This window comes from Acartia tonsa, chromosome 10, assembly GCF_053477335.1.
Source record: "Acartia tonsa isolate MP-2025a chromosome 10, ASM5347733v1, whole genome shotgun sequence".
Classification (NCBI taxonomy): domain Eukaryota; kingdom Metazoa; phylum Arthropoda; class Copepoda; order Calanoida; family Acartiidae; genus Acartia; species Acartia tonsa.
Window position 1 is genome coordinate 3648939 of NC_137269.1, and position 20855 is coordinate 3669793.

General features: G+C 33.1%; 1 protein-coding gene across 1 annotated transcript in view; it reads right to left on the reverse strand.

Annotated features, from left to right (window-relative positions):
* milt (trafficking kinesin-binding protein milt) overlaps window positions 1-20855 on the reverse strand; it is a 104907-nt gene that overhangs the window by 33201 nt on the left and 50851 nt on the right. The window contains exon 7 of the mRNA XM_080173244.1: window positions 17231-17350. Coding sequence (XP_080029370.1) covers window positions 17231-17350 — 120 coding nt within the window. The remainder of the gene's footprint in view (window positions 1-17230; window positions 17351-20855) is intronic.

Here is a 20855-nt window from a genome sequence, read left to right on the forward strand (position 1 = left end):
CACAGACAAATATCTTGATCTTTTAATCTAGTTAAGATATTTCATATAATTAAAAAAATTGCAATGGTGGAAATTATAACCCAACAAACGATAACAATAAAACAAGATTTTTCCTAAATACAGCCAAATTATGAAAAAAAAGATGCTTATCTTAAAGAAAAGAATAGATATAATCATGACGTTCAAGCTTTTATTAAATGAAGGATTTCAAAGGATTGAGGGGGGGGGGGCTAATTACCCCTTTATCCCCATCTTTAGACGCCTATAGATATATTACCCTAGACCGTCAAATAGTGCGAACATAGTTATTTTGTTTTAAAGCCCATTTTCTATCTTCATTTTATCAACACTTACTGGACATTTTGAAATAAAGATTGAATTGTTCAACTATAGGTCTAAACTTTTACATCATAAGTTTCAACTTACAGCTTTTTGTCTTATCCCTTCAGATCCCTGATGTTAAGAGAAAGAGAACGATTACTCTGGAAGGGAGGGGACATTGGTTGTTTATCACACTGTTCCCAAAAGTTTTATAAGAACATTTTCTTTATCTTTGGATCAATAACTTTCGGGACTATAATGAATTTTCACTGGTTGGTTCATTAAGTTAAGTGTTCAAACATTTTAATTACTTTTTGTGTGTATCATCATTGGGGATACACATAAATTTATCGGTCATTGTCTTATCCCTTCAGATTCTAGATTCAACGCACACAAAAAAATGATATTTTATTTGAAAAGGGCAAATACAAATACAAATAGAATTGCAACCAAATAAATTCATGAAAAAGGAAAAGTTAAAGAAGACAATGATTTGTATCACTCCTGTCATTAATAGCAGGCGAGAAAATATAGTTTTCCCTGAAAGGTTAGTTATATCGAAAATTATTGAGCAAAGTAAAGTTATGTTTGTGTATACCATTTAATAACTTTTTAGTATGGCTTCGAAAGAGATTAATATCCGCTGGATAAGAACCAGTTCTGAGCCATATTGAAAATTAAGTGTCATATCGTACTACAGACAATTTTCTATGAATAATAATAAAATAAAAATTATAATATTAATGTCAGTTTTATTAGCCTGGACCTAACAAAACTAGAATTAATCTTATAATTTATCATTTTAATATCCGCTGAAAGCTGTCTGTAATACGAAACATTAAATGACTATTCTTTAATTTTGATTTATATTTTTAATATTTGTTCATTTAACTACATTTACTTATCTCTATCTCACTGATATAAAAATAAATCTAGTTTTCTTCTTATTTTGGAAATATAACAAGTAAATTAATAAATGGCGAATCTTTACGAATTAAGTATAAGGTTGTTTTATCAGAAGCTAAAGATTTCAAGAATAGGTTGTCCGAATTAGTTGTACTTTTCGAGGAAGCTTAATATGTATTTGGGTGGTTTTAACTATTTTTCTTAATCCAACACTCTCCCCTAAAGGCTAAGGGAAAAGCAACTAGTAGTTACTAAAGTAGTTAATGTATGTTTGTGTGTTCTGTAAGATCTCATATACGGCAGAACCGATTATTGCACAATTTCCAAGAAAGCTTAGGATTGGCCCCGGGCTGGTAATAGCCTAATTGGGAGGGTGGTCCCCCCCCCCCCTTCTATAACATAATAAAGCTTTGTTATAAACCAGATGTTCAGTTTAACTGACAGACAAAGCAAATTTTGAGGAGCTACACTTTCAAATTAAAAATATAGAACATGTAAACTTGAATTTTTATGTGTATAGGGTTTGATAATTAGGTACAACTTAGCTTTTTTTCAGTAAACATCTTTTTAGCACTCTAACCCCTACCCCTTTTTTTTGAAGAAAAAAAAATTAAAGGGAGGTTACGTTAGTATTTTGTTTGTTTGTTAATTACTTAAGGTCAGGTTAGGATAGGTTATATTAGGTACTGAGTAGGAAACTCCGCAGGGTTAGGGGACCTCGCAAGGGTTGTGCATAGGAAAAAACCAACCCCCTATTTTCCAATTTATTCCAGGAATAAGATATAACCAACAAGCGAAATAATTCTAAAATAATATTTTGGGGGCAAATGTAAAGAACGTCAATTCTACTATGTATTGCCCCCCAACGACAGCTAAAAATAGGATTCGTGATTTTGTTTCTTCAAATTAATTTCGTTATTGGTATAAGCTGAATTTGTATAAAATTTAGGGAAGAGGGAAAAGATTTTCAAAATAAAAATTGACTTTTTTGAATGTCTAATAAATCTACAACCCGTTTTTCTTCCAATAGTTTGATCCGCCAGAAGAGGCATAATTTCATTCATAGGGAAAGATACAATTACCATCAATTGTCTCATCCCTGATTTTTTGTCATTATCTTAATGACAAGAAAAAATATACACTAAGTTACTTAAGGGATACGACAATGGACCATAAACTTATATAACGTTTCCCCCAAACTAAGACGGACATACGGACAGACGGACATTTCAAATTATAGAGTACCTTCGTTACTAAAAATCGCCATCCTCTAAAATTGAATCCTTAAACAACCATGTCATAATTAGAGAAGTAAAAAACTGTCCCTAGTGCTGCTGTGTCAGATGCTAGACATTATAAACAAGATTAAGAGGGGAATGTCTTGGCCCATAAGAGATTACACACTTAGGTAGGGATGGGAATCCGTCGAATTTTTGGGCCGGATTCGGATTCCGGATTCTGAAGGAATCCGTCAAAAAAAGTGACGGATTCTTGCGGATTCCGGATTCTTATTTTTGGCGGATTCCGGATTCGGATTCCGGATTCTAGCAGTATTTTAAAAGGCCGTCCGTCACAGAGGGATAGCTTTTTTCGTTAATTTATCACTATGTTACTTGGTTGAAGCCTTGATTTGTTTAAAGTGTTGACTTCCAGCATAACTAAAACATTTACATCACATTAGTAAATTAAAAATTTAAGTGCTACGTATGTCCTAAAAATGTGCTTGGTATTTTCTAACCTATTTAAATTAAATTTAGCCTACCAATTTAGAATCCGGAATCCGCTATAAAAAACGGATTCCGGATCCGGATTCGGATTCCAAAATTGGCCGAAAATTGGGCGGATTCCGGATTCGGATTCCGGATCCGGATTCCCATCACTACACTTAAGACATCCAAATAAGGTCATACAGTTAAAGTGTTGGTTGTCTGCAAAAGTTAGAATCTAAAATGCTCTACATTGTTATTAATTTCAAATTAAAGAATTTAAATCTCCAATTGTCCCATCCTTCAAGCCCTGGTTATAATGGTTCATTAAAATATTTCTGTGAGAAAAAGTTGTTATTACAAAGAAAGAGAAGGTTATAATAAAAATGATAAAAAGAGAAAAAATAAAATAAAGAGAGAAAACCCCCCCAAGGTATAGACATAGGCCTAAAGCATTTATAGAATAGGTAGATAAGATAGAGATAATGGATAGTCAGACAGATATATACTAGATAGATAGTGGATAGCTAGAAATATATCTACTAAATATAAAGATATACAGACAAGTATTTAGATGGATAAACAGAAAGCTAGATAATTGATCAGACCAGCAGATATATACAATAAAAATGGATAGCCATAAATCTACCTACCTAAAATATTTATAGGTCTAAATAGAATTATAGAATCTTAAGATCTAGGTAAAATATAAAGTTTCAAAACACAAAAAATATGCTATTTGCTTAAGAGAATATTTTGCAGTGTTGCAAAAACTCGCATTCCTGAGCTGATTTAGAAAATTCACAAAAATTTTGCAATCAAGTAGAATTAGGCAGATTCCTATAATGATTAGACATAACAGTAACAGTACAAATTTTGCAGAGATCATACTGTCCTAACATGGCTTTATGTAACTGTAGGAGTTATTATTATCTTGCGAAATTTGTTGTTAAAAATAAATAGTATAATAGCTTTAAGACAAGGATGACAAAAAATACATAAGCGTTGCTTATAATCTTTATATAATAGTAACAAGATGTTTGTCTGTGTTAAGCTTAAGATCTCGCTAACTGCTGAATCTATATAGTTCTCCTTCACAGTGAAGCTTCTTATAGGTCCACAGAAAATTTCGTTTCTTGGAGTATACAAATGTATGTCCGTTAGTCCCTCTTAGTAAAAATAAATGGTGTTAGCTTGTTGCTGATCTACTTATGGCCAAAATTGTCTTTGTTTTTAAGCTTCTAAATCCCAAATAAACGTGAGTAAAGTGATAGACCAACGGATATACTGTAATGTTGAAAACAATTGCCATTTCAAAAACCTTTAAAAACTTTTGTCTGTATATATATGTAGGTATGTAATTCATGAAAAGAGACAAGACAAAACCACCGTTTCTAAAGATGTTTACTTTCCTATTATTACACTAAAAACCTCTTGGGGGGGGGGGGGGGGTGGTGGCTGTGGGGAGGGTGGAGTGTAAGTCAAGTTTTCAATTTTTTTTAGTTTTAAAAAAGGTAGATATTTTTTTCAGGGCGATTTCTATTAGAAGGTTGAAGTTAACCTCCCCCCAAAATAGTTGTAAACCTTCCCTGGACCTATCAGAAGATTCACTTTAAAGAAGAACCATGCCGGTGCAGTGGTTCTCGATATCCCAAGCTACAGAGATAGACATCCTGTTACTTTTATATAAGGATTAAAAATACAGTCTTTAAACGTCTGTAAAGTAACTGTGATTTATTATGACTAATAGTCTATAGGAATCAGCAATTTAGTTTAAATAAAGGTATCCTGCTGTCTCCATGGTCAAGTTTATCCAGGGATCTTTAGGGATAAGACAATGGATGATAAATTGATGTACTTTCTCAATTTTGATATTCATAATTACCCTATTGCAGACTAAAATCACTATTCATAAAACGAATGATAGAATTTTGGCGACCAATATAATTTTCATTCCAATATCCCTTCCTTTCTGAGTTTTATTAAAATATAAATAATAAAGCTACCGGCCATAAAGGGTTAACTTTAAATAATACAAGATTAGCTTCTATAAAAACTTGTGCAAGATTTTATAAAAAAAAAAATCTGGCGCTTTCACAAAAAGTAACATTTTGAGCATTAATTAAACTGAAAACTAGGGAGGGAAGGTTGTTTTAGTTTGTTTGTTTATTATTTCAGGTTAGGTTAGGTTAGGTTAGGTTATATTAGGTACTCAGGATCCCCACAGGGTTATGCAAAAAAATTTACCTCTTTTTGAATTCAACTTAATTTAAAACATAACGGGTGGATGGGGGGGGGGGGGTTTAGTACTCATCTAAGCGTCTAATTTAACCTACCCTTCTTGCTTTAATGACTTTTTGTTTTAGATTATCAACGCTAGACAAAAAACAAGAATGACAATATCCATCAGTGAGTTATAGAGCAGCTATTCGTAAGTCTTTTGAAGAACAACCGAAAAACCGACGGACCAAGTAAGTTATAAACTGGATGCTCATCAGTATAGGATATCTTGACAAAAAGTTTGAGCCATCTATCTTGAATTGTAGCCGATAAAATCACGTTTCCCTCAAACCGTTTCTTACAGATAGACATATGGACATTCCGAATATTTTTTTTTAAAATTAAGTATAAACAAAACATAAGTTTCTCCTTGAAGATAACTTAATGACATTTTGATTTACCAAAATAAAATTACAATTACGATAAGGCGTTTCAACAAAACAGCAATTTCTTAATTAGCGAAGCTTATTTATAATCCTAAACGTCTGTCTGTATATAAAGGGTAAGCTAGATCTTTTCAGCTTCAATTTGAGGTAGAAAACTGTAAATTTTTATTCTACTCTAAATATGATAAAATGAATAAGCTTATTAATAGACAAGTGTTTTGGGATATAAATGGAAAAACTAAATTTAAAAGGGAGGAGTAGGTTGCGTAAAAAATCCGTAAAGGTGTGAGTTTTTAGGCTTAAAAATAGTAGTAGAACGGAAATATTCACTAAATAAGTGAATTTCTTATTGAAAAGAACTACAGGGTGGCCACAAGGTTTTTTTTTAAAAAATCCGTACATTTCCGTGCATGCTAAAAAAAAAATCCGTACATTTTTCCGTACATTTCCGTACATTTTTCTACTATGTAGTAAATATATTATTTAGTAAAATTGGTTTCATACTAGGTACTGATCAAGATCAATTTTTCTATTAAAGTTAGAACAAAACTTATTTAACAAAAGTTGATACTTTATGGATGGTATTAACTAATCTAAAGAAAATTTTGAAATTGGACTCCAGGTTCAGGTACTGCAGGCCTCCAGGTAGATCCTAGACAGGTAAAAATTGAAATTTTTTACTTAAAAAGTTAGAACAAAACTTATTTAACTAAAGTAGCTTCTTTATAGATAGTATTAACTAATTTGAAGAAAATTTTGAAATCGGGCTCCAGGTTCAGGTACTGCAGGCCTCCAGAACAAAACTTATTTAACAAAAGTTGTTTCTTTATGGATGGTAGGAACAAATTTGGAGAAAATTTTGAAATAGGGCTCCAGGTCCAGGTACTGCAGGTCTCCAGGTGGATCCCAGACAGGTAAAAACTGAAAAATTTTTCTATTAGAGTTAGAACAAAACTTATTAACCAAAAGTTGATACTTCATAGATGGTATTAACTAATTTAAAGAAAATTTTGAAATTGGGCTCCAGGTTCAGGTACTGCAGGCCTCCAGGTGGATCCTGGACAGTAAAAATTGAAATTTTTTAGTATAAAAGTTAGAACACACTTATTTAACAAAAGTTGATACTTTATGGATGGTAGGAACTAATTTGAAGCAAATTTTGAAGTTGGGCTCCAGGTTTAGGTACTAGAGGCCTCCAGGTAGATCCTGGACAGTAAAAATTGAAATTTTTTAGTATAAAAGTTAGAACACACTTATTTAACAAAAGTTGATACTTTATGGATGGTAGGAACTAATTTGAAGAAAATCTTAAAATTGGGCTTCAGGTTCAGGTACTGCAGGCCTCCAGGTGGATCCTGGACAGATAAAAACTGATTTTTCCTAATAAAGTTAGAACAAAACTTGATATCGTCTTTTTCTTCAAATTAGGTAATACTAGCTAAAAAGTAACAACTTTTGTTAAATTTTTTTCCTAACTTAAATAGTAAATAATTTCCGTTTTTACCTGTTCCTTGATCCTACCTTGATCCTACCAGTACCTTGACCTGGGGCCCGATTTTAAAATTTTCTTCAAATTAGTTAATACCATCTATAAAGAAACCACTTTTGTTAAATAAGTTTTGTTCTAACTTTTAAAGTAAAAAATTCAATTTTTACCTGTCCTGGATTTACCTGGAGGCCTGCAGAACCTGAACCTGGAGCCCGATTTCAAAATTTTCTTTAAATTAGATAATACCATCTATAAAGAAGCTACTTTTGTTTAATAAGTTTTGTTCTAACTTTTAAAGTAAAAATTTTCAATTTTTACCCGTCCAGGATCTACCTGGATGCCTGCAGTACCTGAACCTGGAGCCCAATTTCAAAATTTTCTTTAAATTAGTTAATACCATCCATAAATTATCAACTTTTGTTAAATAAGTTTTGTTCTAACTTTAATAGAAAAAAATGTCAGTTTTTACCTGTCCAGGATCCATCTGGAGGCCTGCAGTACCTTGACCTGGAGCCCGATTTAAAAATTTTCTTCAAATTAGTTCCTACCATCCATAAAGAAGCCACTTTTGTTAAATAAGTTTTGTTCTAACTTTTAAAGTAAAAAAATACAATTTTTACCTGTCCAGGATCTACCTGGAGGCCTGCAGCACCTGAACCTGGAGCCCGATTTCAATTTTTTTTTTAAATTAGTCAATACCATCTATAAAGAAGCTACTTTTGTTAAATAAGTTTTGTTATAACTTTTAAAGTAAAAATTTTCAATTTTTACCTGTCCAGGATCCACCTGGAGGCCTGCAGTACCTGAACCTGGAGCCCGATTTCAAAATTTTCTTCAAATTAGTTAATACCATCTATAAAGAAGCTACTTTTGTTAAATAAGTTTTGTTCTTACTTGAAACTTATTTTTTACTTGTCCAGAATCCACCTGGAGGCCTGGAGTACCGGAACCTGGAGGCCGAATCCAAAATTTTTTTAAAAATAGGAAAACTACATCCCAAAAGGAAACTTTTTTGTCAAATAACCTATCCTCTCACTCCAAAGACAAAGCCTATAATCACTGTTTACGCAAAAGTGTCAGAACTTCCCCCCCCCCCTTGAATAGAAACTTTGCAAATGAAGACAAATCTTGAATAGTTTGAATAATTCAACTTCTGGTACACCATTCTTGTCCAAACTGGTTCCCGTGAAATCTAAATGTAACTTACAAATATTATAATGATACAGAACAAAAAATGGATCATGGAAAGAAAACGAAGTTGCCGGTTTCATCGTATTTTTTCACAGCAGCTTTTGAAGGGTTATTTTAGGTTAGGTTAGGTTAATTAAATGTCAATGATTGCCCCGCAGGGTTAGAAAATATGCCCCGCAGGGCTAGAGCCCCCTACAGGGACTAGAAATAGGAGAAAGGCTACTGTGAAAAAAACGACGAAACCGGAAACTTCGTTTTCTTTTCATGATCCCAAAAAATGATACATTTTACTTAATTTTTAAAGATAATACACTAATTATAACACCATGCTCGGAAATTCCGTACACCAAAATGAAAAATCCGTACAATCCGTACATTTTTTTAGCACTTTTTTTAAAAATCCGTACATTTCCGTACATTTCCGTACATCCGTACATTGTGGCCACCCTGGAACTATAGACAACAATTTTAAAAAAAAGTTAACTTAAATTTTTATCGTTCTACTACTGTTTTTAACTTAAAACTAACAACCTTTACGGATTTTTAGCGCAACCTACTCCTCCCTTTGTTTATTTCCTGTCAGGAGTTTTAAAAGGATATGACAACGGCGGACTAATTGATGTGGTTGAAACGTTTCGAAACTTGACTTAATAACCAACCTATCAGAATTTATTGAAGTCCCCAAAGTTGACACGCCAAAGAAAAAGAAAACGTTAACATAAATCTTTGGAGACTAGTGTAATAAACAGCCCAATGTCCCCTCCTTCCTAATTTACTGCGCTACTAAAGAAAAAGAATTATATTCGCTATTTTGTGTGAACCCCATCCTTGTTAAAATTCATTATATTTTTTTATTTTATTGCATGAAGGACAACTTATGGTTCCACGCCAAACGTAGGAGTCCCAAACGTAGGAGTGGAAAAACATCAGAGTGGACAAACGCAGGAGTCCCAAACGTCGGAGTGGACAAACGCAGGATTTTTGGGACAAACGTCGGAGTGGACAAACACAGGAGTCCCCAAAAAGTTTTTTCTTCAATTTTTTCGGTCCCGTTATTTTTCTTAGTTAGATTAGGTTAGGTTTTAGTCCAGGGGGCCGAGCGCTGGGACTAGGCAGGCTAGGGGGCCGAGTCATTATTTTGTAGACAGGGGTATAAAAAAATTCAAAATTGTCATATTATTAAAATAGCGGACACTCCTAGGTTTTACTTAAGCAATGTCCACTCCGACGTTTGTCCCACTCCTATATTTGTCCACTCCGACGTTTGGTACTCCTGCGTTTGTCCACTCCGACGTTTGGGACTCCTACGTTTGGGGTAGGACCCAACTTATCCTTACATAAAAGTAATAGATTGTCTATCTGTACTGAAGGATCTCGCTAACCGCTGAACCGATATGGTTATCCTTTACAAAGTATGCCAAATTCTTACTGGAATCATCGGTCGTTATCAGGTATTGATTTTCTAATACTGTAATTGTAGAAAAGCTTCGCCTTTTAAATGATCATCTTATAATTAATATTCATAAAAAAAGTTCAAAAAACTTTTGGACAAAATATTTAAACAACAAAAAGAAAATACCCACAGAAACAATAATTAACTAGACCAATTTCACCAGTTTTTAAAAAAACTAGCGACTACGCCTCTAGAGGCCTGGCACTAGGCAGCGCTAGTTTCGTTTCTAGTATGGCTTCGAAACTGATTAGTTTCCACAGGATTAAAACCGGTTATGAGCCGTACTGACAATTTCTTTAAATATATAAAAAAAAATATTATTACCATTTTTGGTAGCCTGGGTTTACGGCCCCTCGGGTCCAACAAAACTGGAATTAATCTTATAATTTTACATTTTAATTATAATATGATGTGATAAACTAAAATAATTTTCTCTCGAAAAATAATTAAAAACTGAGCTTAACTCTTAAAAAGAAAGCCAATAAAATACATTAAACTACTTAGACCACAAAATATGTGAGAAACGAGGCTTCTTTGTATGTCTGTCCGTCCGTCAAGGAGTTTTTATAGTTAAAGTATAGAATATTAACTTTAATTCTTTAATTCGTCGACTTCAAACTTATCAAATACCAATAATTTAAAAAGTGGTAGTTTTATTTATCTTAATTTGGATTTTTTTCTTTATTATTTAAAGTATAAAATAATGAAATTAAAATGAATAGGTGGGGAAAATTCCTTGGATTACAATAGCCTCTACCCTATTTAATATTTTTTTACTTAAATCTAACGTACACTATGTAGCCAACGTAGTTATTTCTTTGTCTTTATTTCATTTTTTTATAAAACAGTTTTTGTAATGGATATAATATTACTTGGATCTTACACCAGATTATAAAGCAGTGTTTCGGAGCCGAAGCCGTGGAGCCGCCATATTTTGCTGGAGCCGAAGCCGTAATTTTCGTAAAAACGGCTCCGGACTAGATAAATAAAGAGATTTTTTATAAATTATAATTTGGTAACTCTGTTTTGTCATGTGCAAATGCCATTTTTAAGTTTTTCAAGTCCATTTTTATCAAATATTGAACTTTTAAAACCTTCAAAAGTCAAAAATAAAAAATATTTTTTTTAAGGGGATACAAATATGTCGAGTTTTTCTTCATTTTAGGTCGGAGCCAGAACCGGAGCTGGATCCGGAGCCGGAGCCGTATTTCCAGATACGGCTCCGTGGAGCCGGAGCCGCATAAAAATCAAACGGCTCCGAAACACTGTTATAAAGTATTGAATTAAAGTGAAACACGCAGTAACTATTTTTCCTTTCCAACCCCTCCCCTCCTAGTGGATGAACGAACTAACCAATTAACAAATTTTTCCCTGTCATAATATCCACATTATATTCTAAATCCATTATTTTTGTCTAAATAAAGAACTTTGACATTGAAAGTTATAATAATCTATAAATAAAACTATGTCCATAGGTAAGTAGCGCAACAATAACATGCTGAAAATGGTGCTTTCCTTCAGAGTGCCAATCGAGCACTGAAACCCCACCAAATTAGTTTTTTTCCTATGTCTAACCCTGCAGGGCCTATATCTTCAGTCCTCTAGCACAGCGGGGCTTCCTAGTACCCAATATTACCTAACCTAAAATAAATAAAAAAAACACCTAATAACTACCCCAACTCTTTATTTTCAGTGCTTAGGTCTAGGTGTAATAAAGATGTAAAAGTTCTAAATTATATATATACTTATTAACTATAGTTTCATTAGAGGATATCATGAAAATTTATAATGATTTAAGGCAGAAAATAGCCTAAAACCATTCCGGGACCTATGTGAAGCTTCCATAGAATTTTACAACTAGCAGTGTCAAAACTTTTCGACGTTATCCTCTTAGAATTTTTTTTTCAATTTTGAAACAGAAAACAACTGTTTTAGGTTAGGTTATAGGCAAGGGGACCGAGCGCTGCCTACCAACTTTTAAAACAATAACTTTCAAGTATAGAATGGGTAATTTTGATAATAATCATCCATTGTCTCATCCCCTAAGATCCCTGAATTTAACACAAAAGGAGTAAACAAAATAAGTTTTTATTTTTAAAAAAAGCTGATGTTCATAAAGTACAACTAAAATACATGTATAGTCGAGTGTTTTCACAACAAAAATAGACATGTTTCGGTTAGATGCAAATGATCTTTGTCCTTATATAAAAGTAACAGGATGTCTATCTGTCTGTCTTTTTATTACAGTGAAGCTTCTTATAGGTCCTGGAAATGTTTTATCTATTTCGCAGTAAAGTACTTCCCCCCAAAAAAAAGAAAAATTTCGCTAGTTGGTAATAAAACTAGACTATTCTTTGTATGGACCTTATGTTGGTTTTATGCTATTTATCATGATATTCTCTAAACTTTACTCTATTATATCTTTTCTATTACTTAAATCAGGAGATATAATCTATTATTAATTGTTTTGTACAAATAATGTGAAATTCTGATAAAAGTTGAATGGCGAGTTTTTCAAGTGAATTTGATCAAAGTCCGAAAATTTCCTCCCAAAGATTTTTTTCAAACAATGAAAGGGGCGCTTCAACCCTACCCCAAATCATTTTTGAAAATAAGGGGAGGGGGTGGGGGTAGTCTTCGTTTGTTTAGGGCAGGTTAGGTTAGATTACATTTGGTGCTGGGTAGCCCCGAAAGGTTAGGGCACTCCGCATGGGTTTGACATAAGAAAAACCACTCCCACCTTCCTGATTTCCACTTAAAAAAATAGGAGGAGGTTTCAGTGCTCAAGGGGCACTTTAATGGAAAGCACCACCCAAGTCAAGTGATGCATGTGATCATATGTATGCATTTGTTTATCAAGAAAACGCAGCGATGGAGGGGACATTGTACTTTAAATTAATTTAAAGGCCCAAAGTTTGATAAACACTTTTATTTATTGGCCTAAAATAATGGAGAAATCATTAGTTTATAGAAATTAGTGATGGCAATCCGTCGAATTTTTGGGCTTGATTCGGATTCCGGATTCTTAAAAGAATCCATCAAAAAAGTGGCGGATTCCTTGCGGATTCCGGATTCTTATTTTTGGCGGATTCCGGATTCTAGCAGTATTTTAAAAGGCTTTAAAAAAAATGAAGCACGGAAAGCTGTGAAATGAAATTAAATATATTTTGATGTCATGTGATTCAACAGCTCATTATGTGATCGTTGGCTGGACAATGAGAGCTCTTAGTTACCAGCTGATCTCTCAACTTCGTGGTTTATGTGGGAGGAGATGGGGGGGGGGGGGGATGGTGGTGTGTGGGGGGCGGGGGTGATCTTTGCCTTAAAAAAGAGGGAGTTGAAAGAAAAAACTCAAGACGCTAAATTTAGCCTACCAATTAAGAATCCAGGATCCGTTATTAAAAAACGGATTCCGGATCCGGATTCGGATTTCAAAAATTAGGTGGATTACAGATTCCGGATCCGGATTGCCAACACTAATAGAAATATTCAATGTCAATTTCCTAAGAAACTTTAATAATAATAAGAAAATAACTTATTAGCATAAGTTGCTTAAAGTTGCAGAACAGCTCCTGACAACTGAAAAACGTTTCTTTCTATCCCTTTAGTATCTTAAGGGATATGACAATGGACCTTGACGTTATTTTTCGGGGACTAGTGAAATAAAAAGCCCCAATTTCCCTTCCTTCCCTGGATGTATTATTATATTCAAAAGAATATAATATCAATCTGTCTTATAATTCTGATCTAAAATGTTTTAATCTAAATTCCTTGAATTTAAATTTTTAATTAATATTTGCAAAGAAATAAATGACTAATTTGGCACAAAAACAAAATAAAACAAGAATTTTTCATAAAAATAGTTGCCTTTTTGCAAAGAAAAAAAAAGATTACTGTCTTTTCGTTTAGATTATTTCATGAGGCCTCAAAGTTAAATTGGTCGAGATTCTATTTGTTTTAGGTTTGGTTTCAGAAACTGTCTCATCCTCCTCCCTCATTTAAATAGTTTACTAGAATTATAGCTTATACCAACAACGAAATTAATTCGAAAAAAACCAGCTGTCAACAAATAGTAGAATTGACGACAATTACATCTACCCCCGGCCCCCTTCCCTCCCCAAATATTATTTTATATTTATTTCGCTTCTTGGTTATACCTTATTTCTGATTATAACTAAATATTGGCTGTTTTGTACGGATAACTAGGTAAATCTAATCTGAACAACTTAGATTCTAGGAAGTTGAAAGAAATTGTCTTTTTAGTTGAATTTAGGCAAATTACAATCATAAATGACTGTAGGGAGAGCACATTGGGGTGTAAATTAAACTGGTACCCAAAGTTTGATTAATACATATTCGTTTAGTATAAACTATCAGTGTCTAAACATTTCCACCATTAATTTATTCTTCATTATCCTGTGCTTTAAGATATGTGAACTGTATATATGTCTACTAAGATCTCTTAAACGACTGGACCAATTGTTAATAATTTTTCAGAGAAGCTTTTTTGAATAGGGCTGGTTTAAGGCTATTTTTATACAGGGAGAGAGGGGACATTGGGCTGTTTAGTGTTTATTACACTAGTCCCTTAAGTCTTATAATAACGATTTCTTATTCCTTGACTTAACAACCTTAGGGACTTTTTATTGAATTTTGTTTGGTTAGTTCATCAAGTTTGGTGTCCATACGTTTCAACCACTAATTGTAATCTAAAGAAGGGGTAATATTGTGCATCATCATTGGGGATGTACGTGCATTTATCGGCCATTGTCTTATAGGTAGTTTTTATATATGGTAATTTAAATAGTTTCATTATTATTGTTTAAACATTTCTTAACCTTAGTTTTTATAATTTGTAAGCCCAAATCAGACATGCGTGACAAATCCCTACCCACCCCACTTCACTTATCTACAAATCTAAATACGCCCTTACCAAAGCTATAATTATGAGAGGCTTGTAGGGGCGTAGCCGCTCGCGAAGACATAATTTAACCCCTCTTCCTTTTTTCTTAGAATCGTCTTTTTATTCTAAATAACAAACAAGAATTAGTATGTCCAAAACAAGCGAAGCTTTATAGACAAATTTTGCAGGGATCTCAAGGGATAAGACAGAAGAGGATAAATTGATGTACATCCCCAATTACAATAAACAAGATTTCAAAATCTGTCGAATAAGTAAGTACCAAAAAGTCGAATAATAGATCGTGTATACAAAACTTTGGTTACCAGAGCTGGATCTTTAAATCATTTCAATGGAGCGCCAAATCGGGGTGCGCCGAATTTAAGCTAATTACAGCGCGGCATTTCGTAAAATGCTGTGCTCTCATTGGTGGAAAGTTGGCTCACCCCGATTTGGCGCACCATTGAAATGAGTTAAAGATCCAGCGCAGTATAATATAAAGTATAATAACCCATTTTATGTACGTATATAAGAATGAGAGCGTTACCGACTGACTTACAACAGTGCTTTATAGAGTAGCTTCGCTACTAAAAGATCGACAATCCCTTTTCCTTTCTTTATAATCATAACAACGTATAAAAATTAACGGTTAATAACATATTATATACTAAGAAATTAGAAATATTTGCAAAAGTATTTCGCGCGTTTTTGCAAAATTTTGGAGCGATAAATAAGCGAAGACTAGTTATTTGTAATCATTAATGAGATTTCTAATAAAATTGGCATATCGAGTGATTTATTAACAATTTCTGTTTTTTTACGAAGAAAAAACATTCTTTAATTTGAATTTCAAGAAGCACTTTTTGCTATTTTTCACAAAAATTAATTTTAGATACTTTGATTGAATACTTTTATATGGCCTATGAATTTGATGCAAGAACTCTTGTTTTCTCTGTCTCAGCTACTTAGACTTAATTACCAGGCATCTATAGGGAAAAGACCATGGACGAAAAATTTACACCTTCTACAGAATACAATTAGTGGTTGAAACGTTTGGACACTAATAAACCAACCAATCAAAAGTCAATACAAGTCCCCAAAGTTATTAAGGAAACGAATAAGAAAGTCATTATAAAACTTTGGTGACTAGTGTAATAAGCAGCCCAATGTATCCCCCCCCCCTGCATAATTACTTTAGTTTAATGATGCAGGTAGGGAGAGAAAATTGGACTGGAAATTATTTTGTCCCCAGTGTTTATAAACACATTCTGTCATTCGTCTAACATATTTGTACAAGGTAACAACACCATCAATAATGATATAAAAAGGGGGTAATTTTGTTTATCATAATTAATAGAAGGTTGTTACCATATATTGGGGAAATAAATTTAGACCCCAAACCACTATCATAGAACTCTTCAAGAATTTATGAAACTTTATTGGAATCTATTTAAATTTTTCTCTATTCATACATAACATAATTCAATAAGTGAAAACTTATAAGTTTAGAATAAATTGTATTATTGAAATATTTATGCATAGGGGCTGCGCCCCTGGCCTATTCTATCAAAAAGCTACATGTAATTTTAGCAGATTTTAAGCTATTTTGCAAAGGTTAGTCGATGCTATGAGCAGCTACTCAATAACAAGAGTATTATGTCCGACCTATTAATAATTAGAAAAATTACTATCATTATTAAATATCTTATTACAATTATATCCGAAAAAGTATTATGTTTTACTGTTGTTTTTTATTTGCTTTGCTACTATTTGTCAATGTTTAAAAAACATGTAAATCTTTTAATGTTTTCATTAAAAAAAGGATTAAAACATCCATTAAAGCGATACTCTAAAATCATTTAAAAAATCCATACGTGTTAAATTGACAATGGACTTTCTGTTAACGATTATAGAATTGCTAGGCTTTCTTAATCAAATTAACAGTTACAGGAATCCTCATACATAGCAATTCGATAGGACAATGACAAAAAGAGCTATGTTAAAGACATACGGACGGAACGACCCTAATTATACAAAAGCTTTGCTTTAAAAAAAAACAACTAGGTCTAAGATTGTATGGTAGGTTAATTTTTCTGAAAGAAAAGAAGATGTTTATCTTTGCAAAACCAGAAAAAGATAACTTTTTGTTTTTATTTTGTCATTATTGTTGCATTGAAGAGAAAGGTTACTTATATTATGTTGACATGTCTTCATTTAGGGATCTAAAGGGATAAGACAATGGCCGATAAAATAATGTACATCCCAAATGATAATACAAAAATTTACTCCTTTTGTAAAATAAAATTATTGGTTGAAACATTTCAACACTTCACTTAATGAATCAACCAAAATTCAATGAAAGTCCTCAAAGTTTTTAAGCTAACGAATATTTTTACATAATAATCCTTATAAAAACTAATAGGATGTATGTGTGCCTGTTGAGAGTATACCGCTTAACCGAGATGGTTCTCCTTTACAATGTAGCTTCTCATGGGTCCTGGGAAGGTTTATAACTATTTTGATGTGGTGAACCACCAACCTCCCAATAGAAATCTCTCCAAAATATTTCTATCTATCTATCTGTCTATCTATCTCTACCTTATGGGTGAACTGTGAGTGGAGGTCTTTGATCTGAATATTTGCCTCGGTGAGATGCTTGACAGCGTCCGTCACCAACTTTTCCTCCTTTTCCTCGCATTTGTACGCCTCGGCCGCCAACTAAAATACAAAATGTGTAAGTATAAAAATAGCCCAAAAATATGCTCAAAAGCAGTACGGCCGCCATGGATGTTTTATATTTAATTATACTCCATAATGATCGGAATGTTGACAAGAAGTTTCAGCCTTCTATTTGAAATTTTAGCCGAGAAAATTACATTTCCCTCATATTGTTACAAACTGACTGACGAGCAGACATAGTGAACTTTAGAGTAGCTATCTTCTGTCTGTGTGTAGCATAAGATCTTGCTAACTGCAAAACCAATATGATTCTCCTTTAGAGTGAAGCTTATTATCGATTATGGGAAGGTCTATAACTATATAAGGGGAGGAAGTTAATTCAAACCTCACAAAACAATATTGTTCCACATCTATAACTGCTCCTAGAGGCTTCTAGAGGCGGTTTTTTATATATAAATTGTAAGAAGGGAATGCTGACGCACATTCTTTTTATCATAAAGTAACTGTAGCTGTGTAACGTAAAAAGTAAATTTTCCTCAAATGCATCAAAAAATCGATTGCCTGGGAAAAAGGAATAAACTTCCTATTTTAGATATAAAATTTTAAGGAACTCTCCCCCCCCCCCTCCAAAAAAAAGGATAGGTATCCTGTAAAATGAATTTTCTTTTAACTTTTAAAACATTTTTATAACCCCTGCGGGAACACTTAACCCTACGGGCCCTAAATCTGCAATATGCAGGTCTCTCCTAACCCTTTCTAACCTGAATTAAAAGTACGTATTTCATCCAAAATTATGTTTATGGTCCACTCATAGCTAAAGGGAAATTACCAAGAGCCTTGGCCTCTAAACCTAATAAAAGCCAGACAATTTCTTTTTTTCCTTGAATCAAATTCTAGTTTATTGAAAAATCGTATTCATTTTGTCATAGTAGAAATAATAGATGTAGAATACGTGGATATTGTGTGAGATTTTCACAAACTCTGATAAAATGTCAAGCTGGCTAACGATAACAACCCCCCCCCCCCCTTATGAATTTATACTCGTATTGACCAGTTTTACACAGGGACCCAGACTAACAAAAACTAGTATTAATTTAATTTAATGATTTTTATTTAAATATTCGTGGAAAATTTTCTGTAAAAAGTTTTATTTGCGGAATCAATTGAACTCCTATAGCTAAAAAACAATAGGTAATAACTAACAAAAGTATTCTTCATATTTCTAAAAGCAAAGCTTTTCTAAAATTAGGGTAGATCCGTTAGTATTTTCCAATCTGTTTTAAACTTGAAATGGTGATTCCTTTAATAGTTCAGTATATACCATTTAGAAATGGTAGTGACTCTATACACTTCCATTTATAACATGTTGATTTAAATCTATTTCATTGTTCTATGTCATCATAAGAATCAGTATTCCAATTATCATATGAATTAGAGTTGGGCCGGATATCCGGCGTTGGCCATATGTCCGGCCGAATACCGGATATAAGGCATTATAAATCATCCAGATATCCGGTATCCGGCCAAAAAAGTATTCGGCCTAACCCTAATATGAATGGTATAAATATAAATATCGAGGAAAAAATGTCGAAAAAATTACATACCTAACTACTACAAGAAACACCATGACATGTTTAAAATAAACGTACTAACAGCTATCTATTACTGACAGACGGACGTACGGACCGACCCTAATTATAGAAAAGATTCATTTTTGAAAACATTTACTTAAACTTGAGGGAAGCATGTAGAATGTAAGTTGCATTGTTCTTATTATTAAAAGTGTTTTAAGACATCCTGCCATTGTTTATTTAAACAAGGATGGCAACATCCATATAAGTGAAGCTCTGAAAGCAATCAGTAGAACAAACGAACAAGTACATTTTATTTCATGTAAACTTGCCGCAAACTTATCAAAAAAGTTAAAAATTAACATATTTTAAATAGCCGTACGGACTTTCAGTGAACGATTATAAAGTTGTACCTCACTTTTACAGGAATTCTCATTAAAAATTAAAAATCTATAGAACAGTTCTAATATGCATAAAGAGCTGATCGTTACGTTTGAACGTAAAGACCCTAATCGTAGAAAAGCTTCGTTTTTGAACTACCTAAACAACATTAAAAAATCATCCAACACTTATTTTTAAAAGCGAAGCTTTTCTATAATTAGGGTCGGTCCGTCCGTACGTCCGTCCGTCCGTAACGGATAGCTTTTTTCGTCAATTTAGACATGTTAGAATTGTCCTATCGATTTCAAATTTTGTATGGTGATTCCTGTAACAGTTAGGTACGAGTTAGAAAGCGTAGCAACTCTATAATCATTACCAGAATGTCCGTACGTCCATTTTAAACATGATTTTTTTTTACATTTTAACAACAAATTTGTATGTGACCTAATTATCCGATTGGTCTGATTTTAGGTATACTGATTCCTGGGACAACAAAGTACAACATTATAAGCGAAGCAACTCTATAATCAAGTCCTAAAAATGTAAGTATGTCCATAATCATTATTCTGTATCAAGCAGTTTTTCAACAAATTTACTTACAATTTTGCTTTGACTCTTATACATTCGCATTCTGATTATTCAGTTCTAACATTATACACGTGTTAATGTCCGTTTGTCCTACCCTTTCAGAGCTTCGCTTTTATGGATGTTGTCATCCTTGTTCAAGAAAAAAAACATGCTCCTAGCCAATTGGTTGAGGGGCCCTAACACCGCAGAGCCTAACCCCTGCGGTGTATTATCCTTGTAGGGGTCCTCTGTAACTCTTACTTAACCTTAAATGACCGCAAAAATTGGTGTTCTGAGGTCTATATACGATACGAGAAAAACCGCTATTACATTAGTCAATGTTGATGGGACGAATTATAAACTTTAATATAGGACAAACATGAAATTTCTATTTACGAACTAAAATCACGTATTTACTTTCATGTGTAATAAAACCGAAGACAACTCTATTCATACGTAGCAGAGCTGTTATATGTTTTATTATAAACTTAAGTTATGTATAATAAATGTAATGTTCAAAAACAGTTTTCTCATTTCTTGTATGTTCTCTGTAATTTTTTGGTACTGGTACCCAAAATTTGATAATTAAGTTTTCTCGTATTCATTCGAATCCGGTGGATAGGAACCGGTTCTCATCCATACGAAAAAACTATGTCTAGCATATCCAGTATTATATCCAGTTTTCTACGAATATAGAAATGTACAATCATAAGATTAAAACCAGTTTTTTTATCCGGTGCCTTCGGCAACTCGGGGCTAAAAAACTTGAAAAACTGGTATCAAATCCTGATAATTTTCTATTGTATATACGGACGGACAAACAGAAAATAAATATAGAAAAGCTTCGCTTTTTAAAAGGAACAAGGATGACAACATCCATAAGTAGCGAAGCACAAAAATTCGTGGATGGGACTGACGGTCATTGTTGTTTTCTTCAAACGACGGGAAATTTAATTTTGATATCTTTAACTGAAAAAAATTTGAAAATCGATACATAAACACCAAAGATATGGGGGAAAACGTAA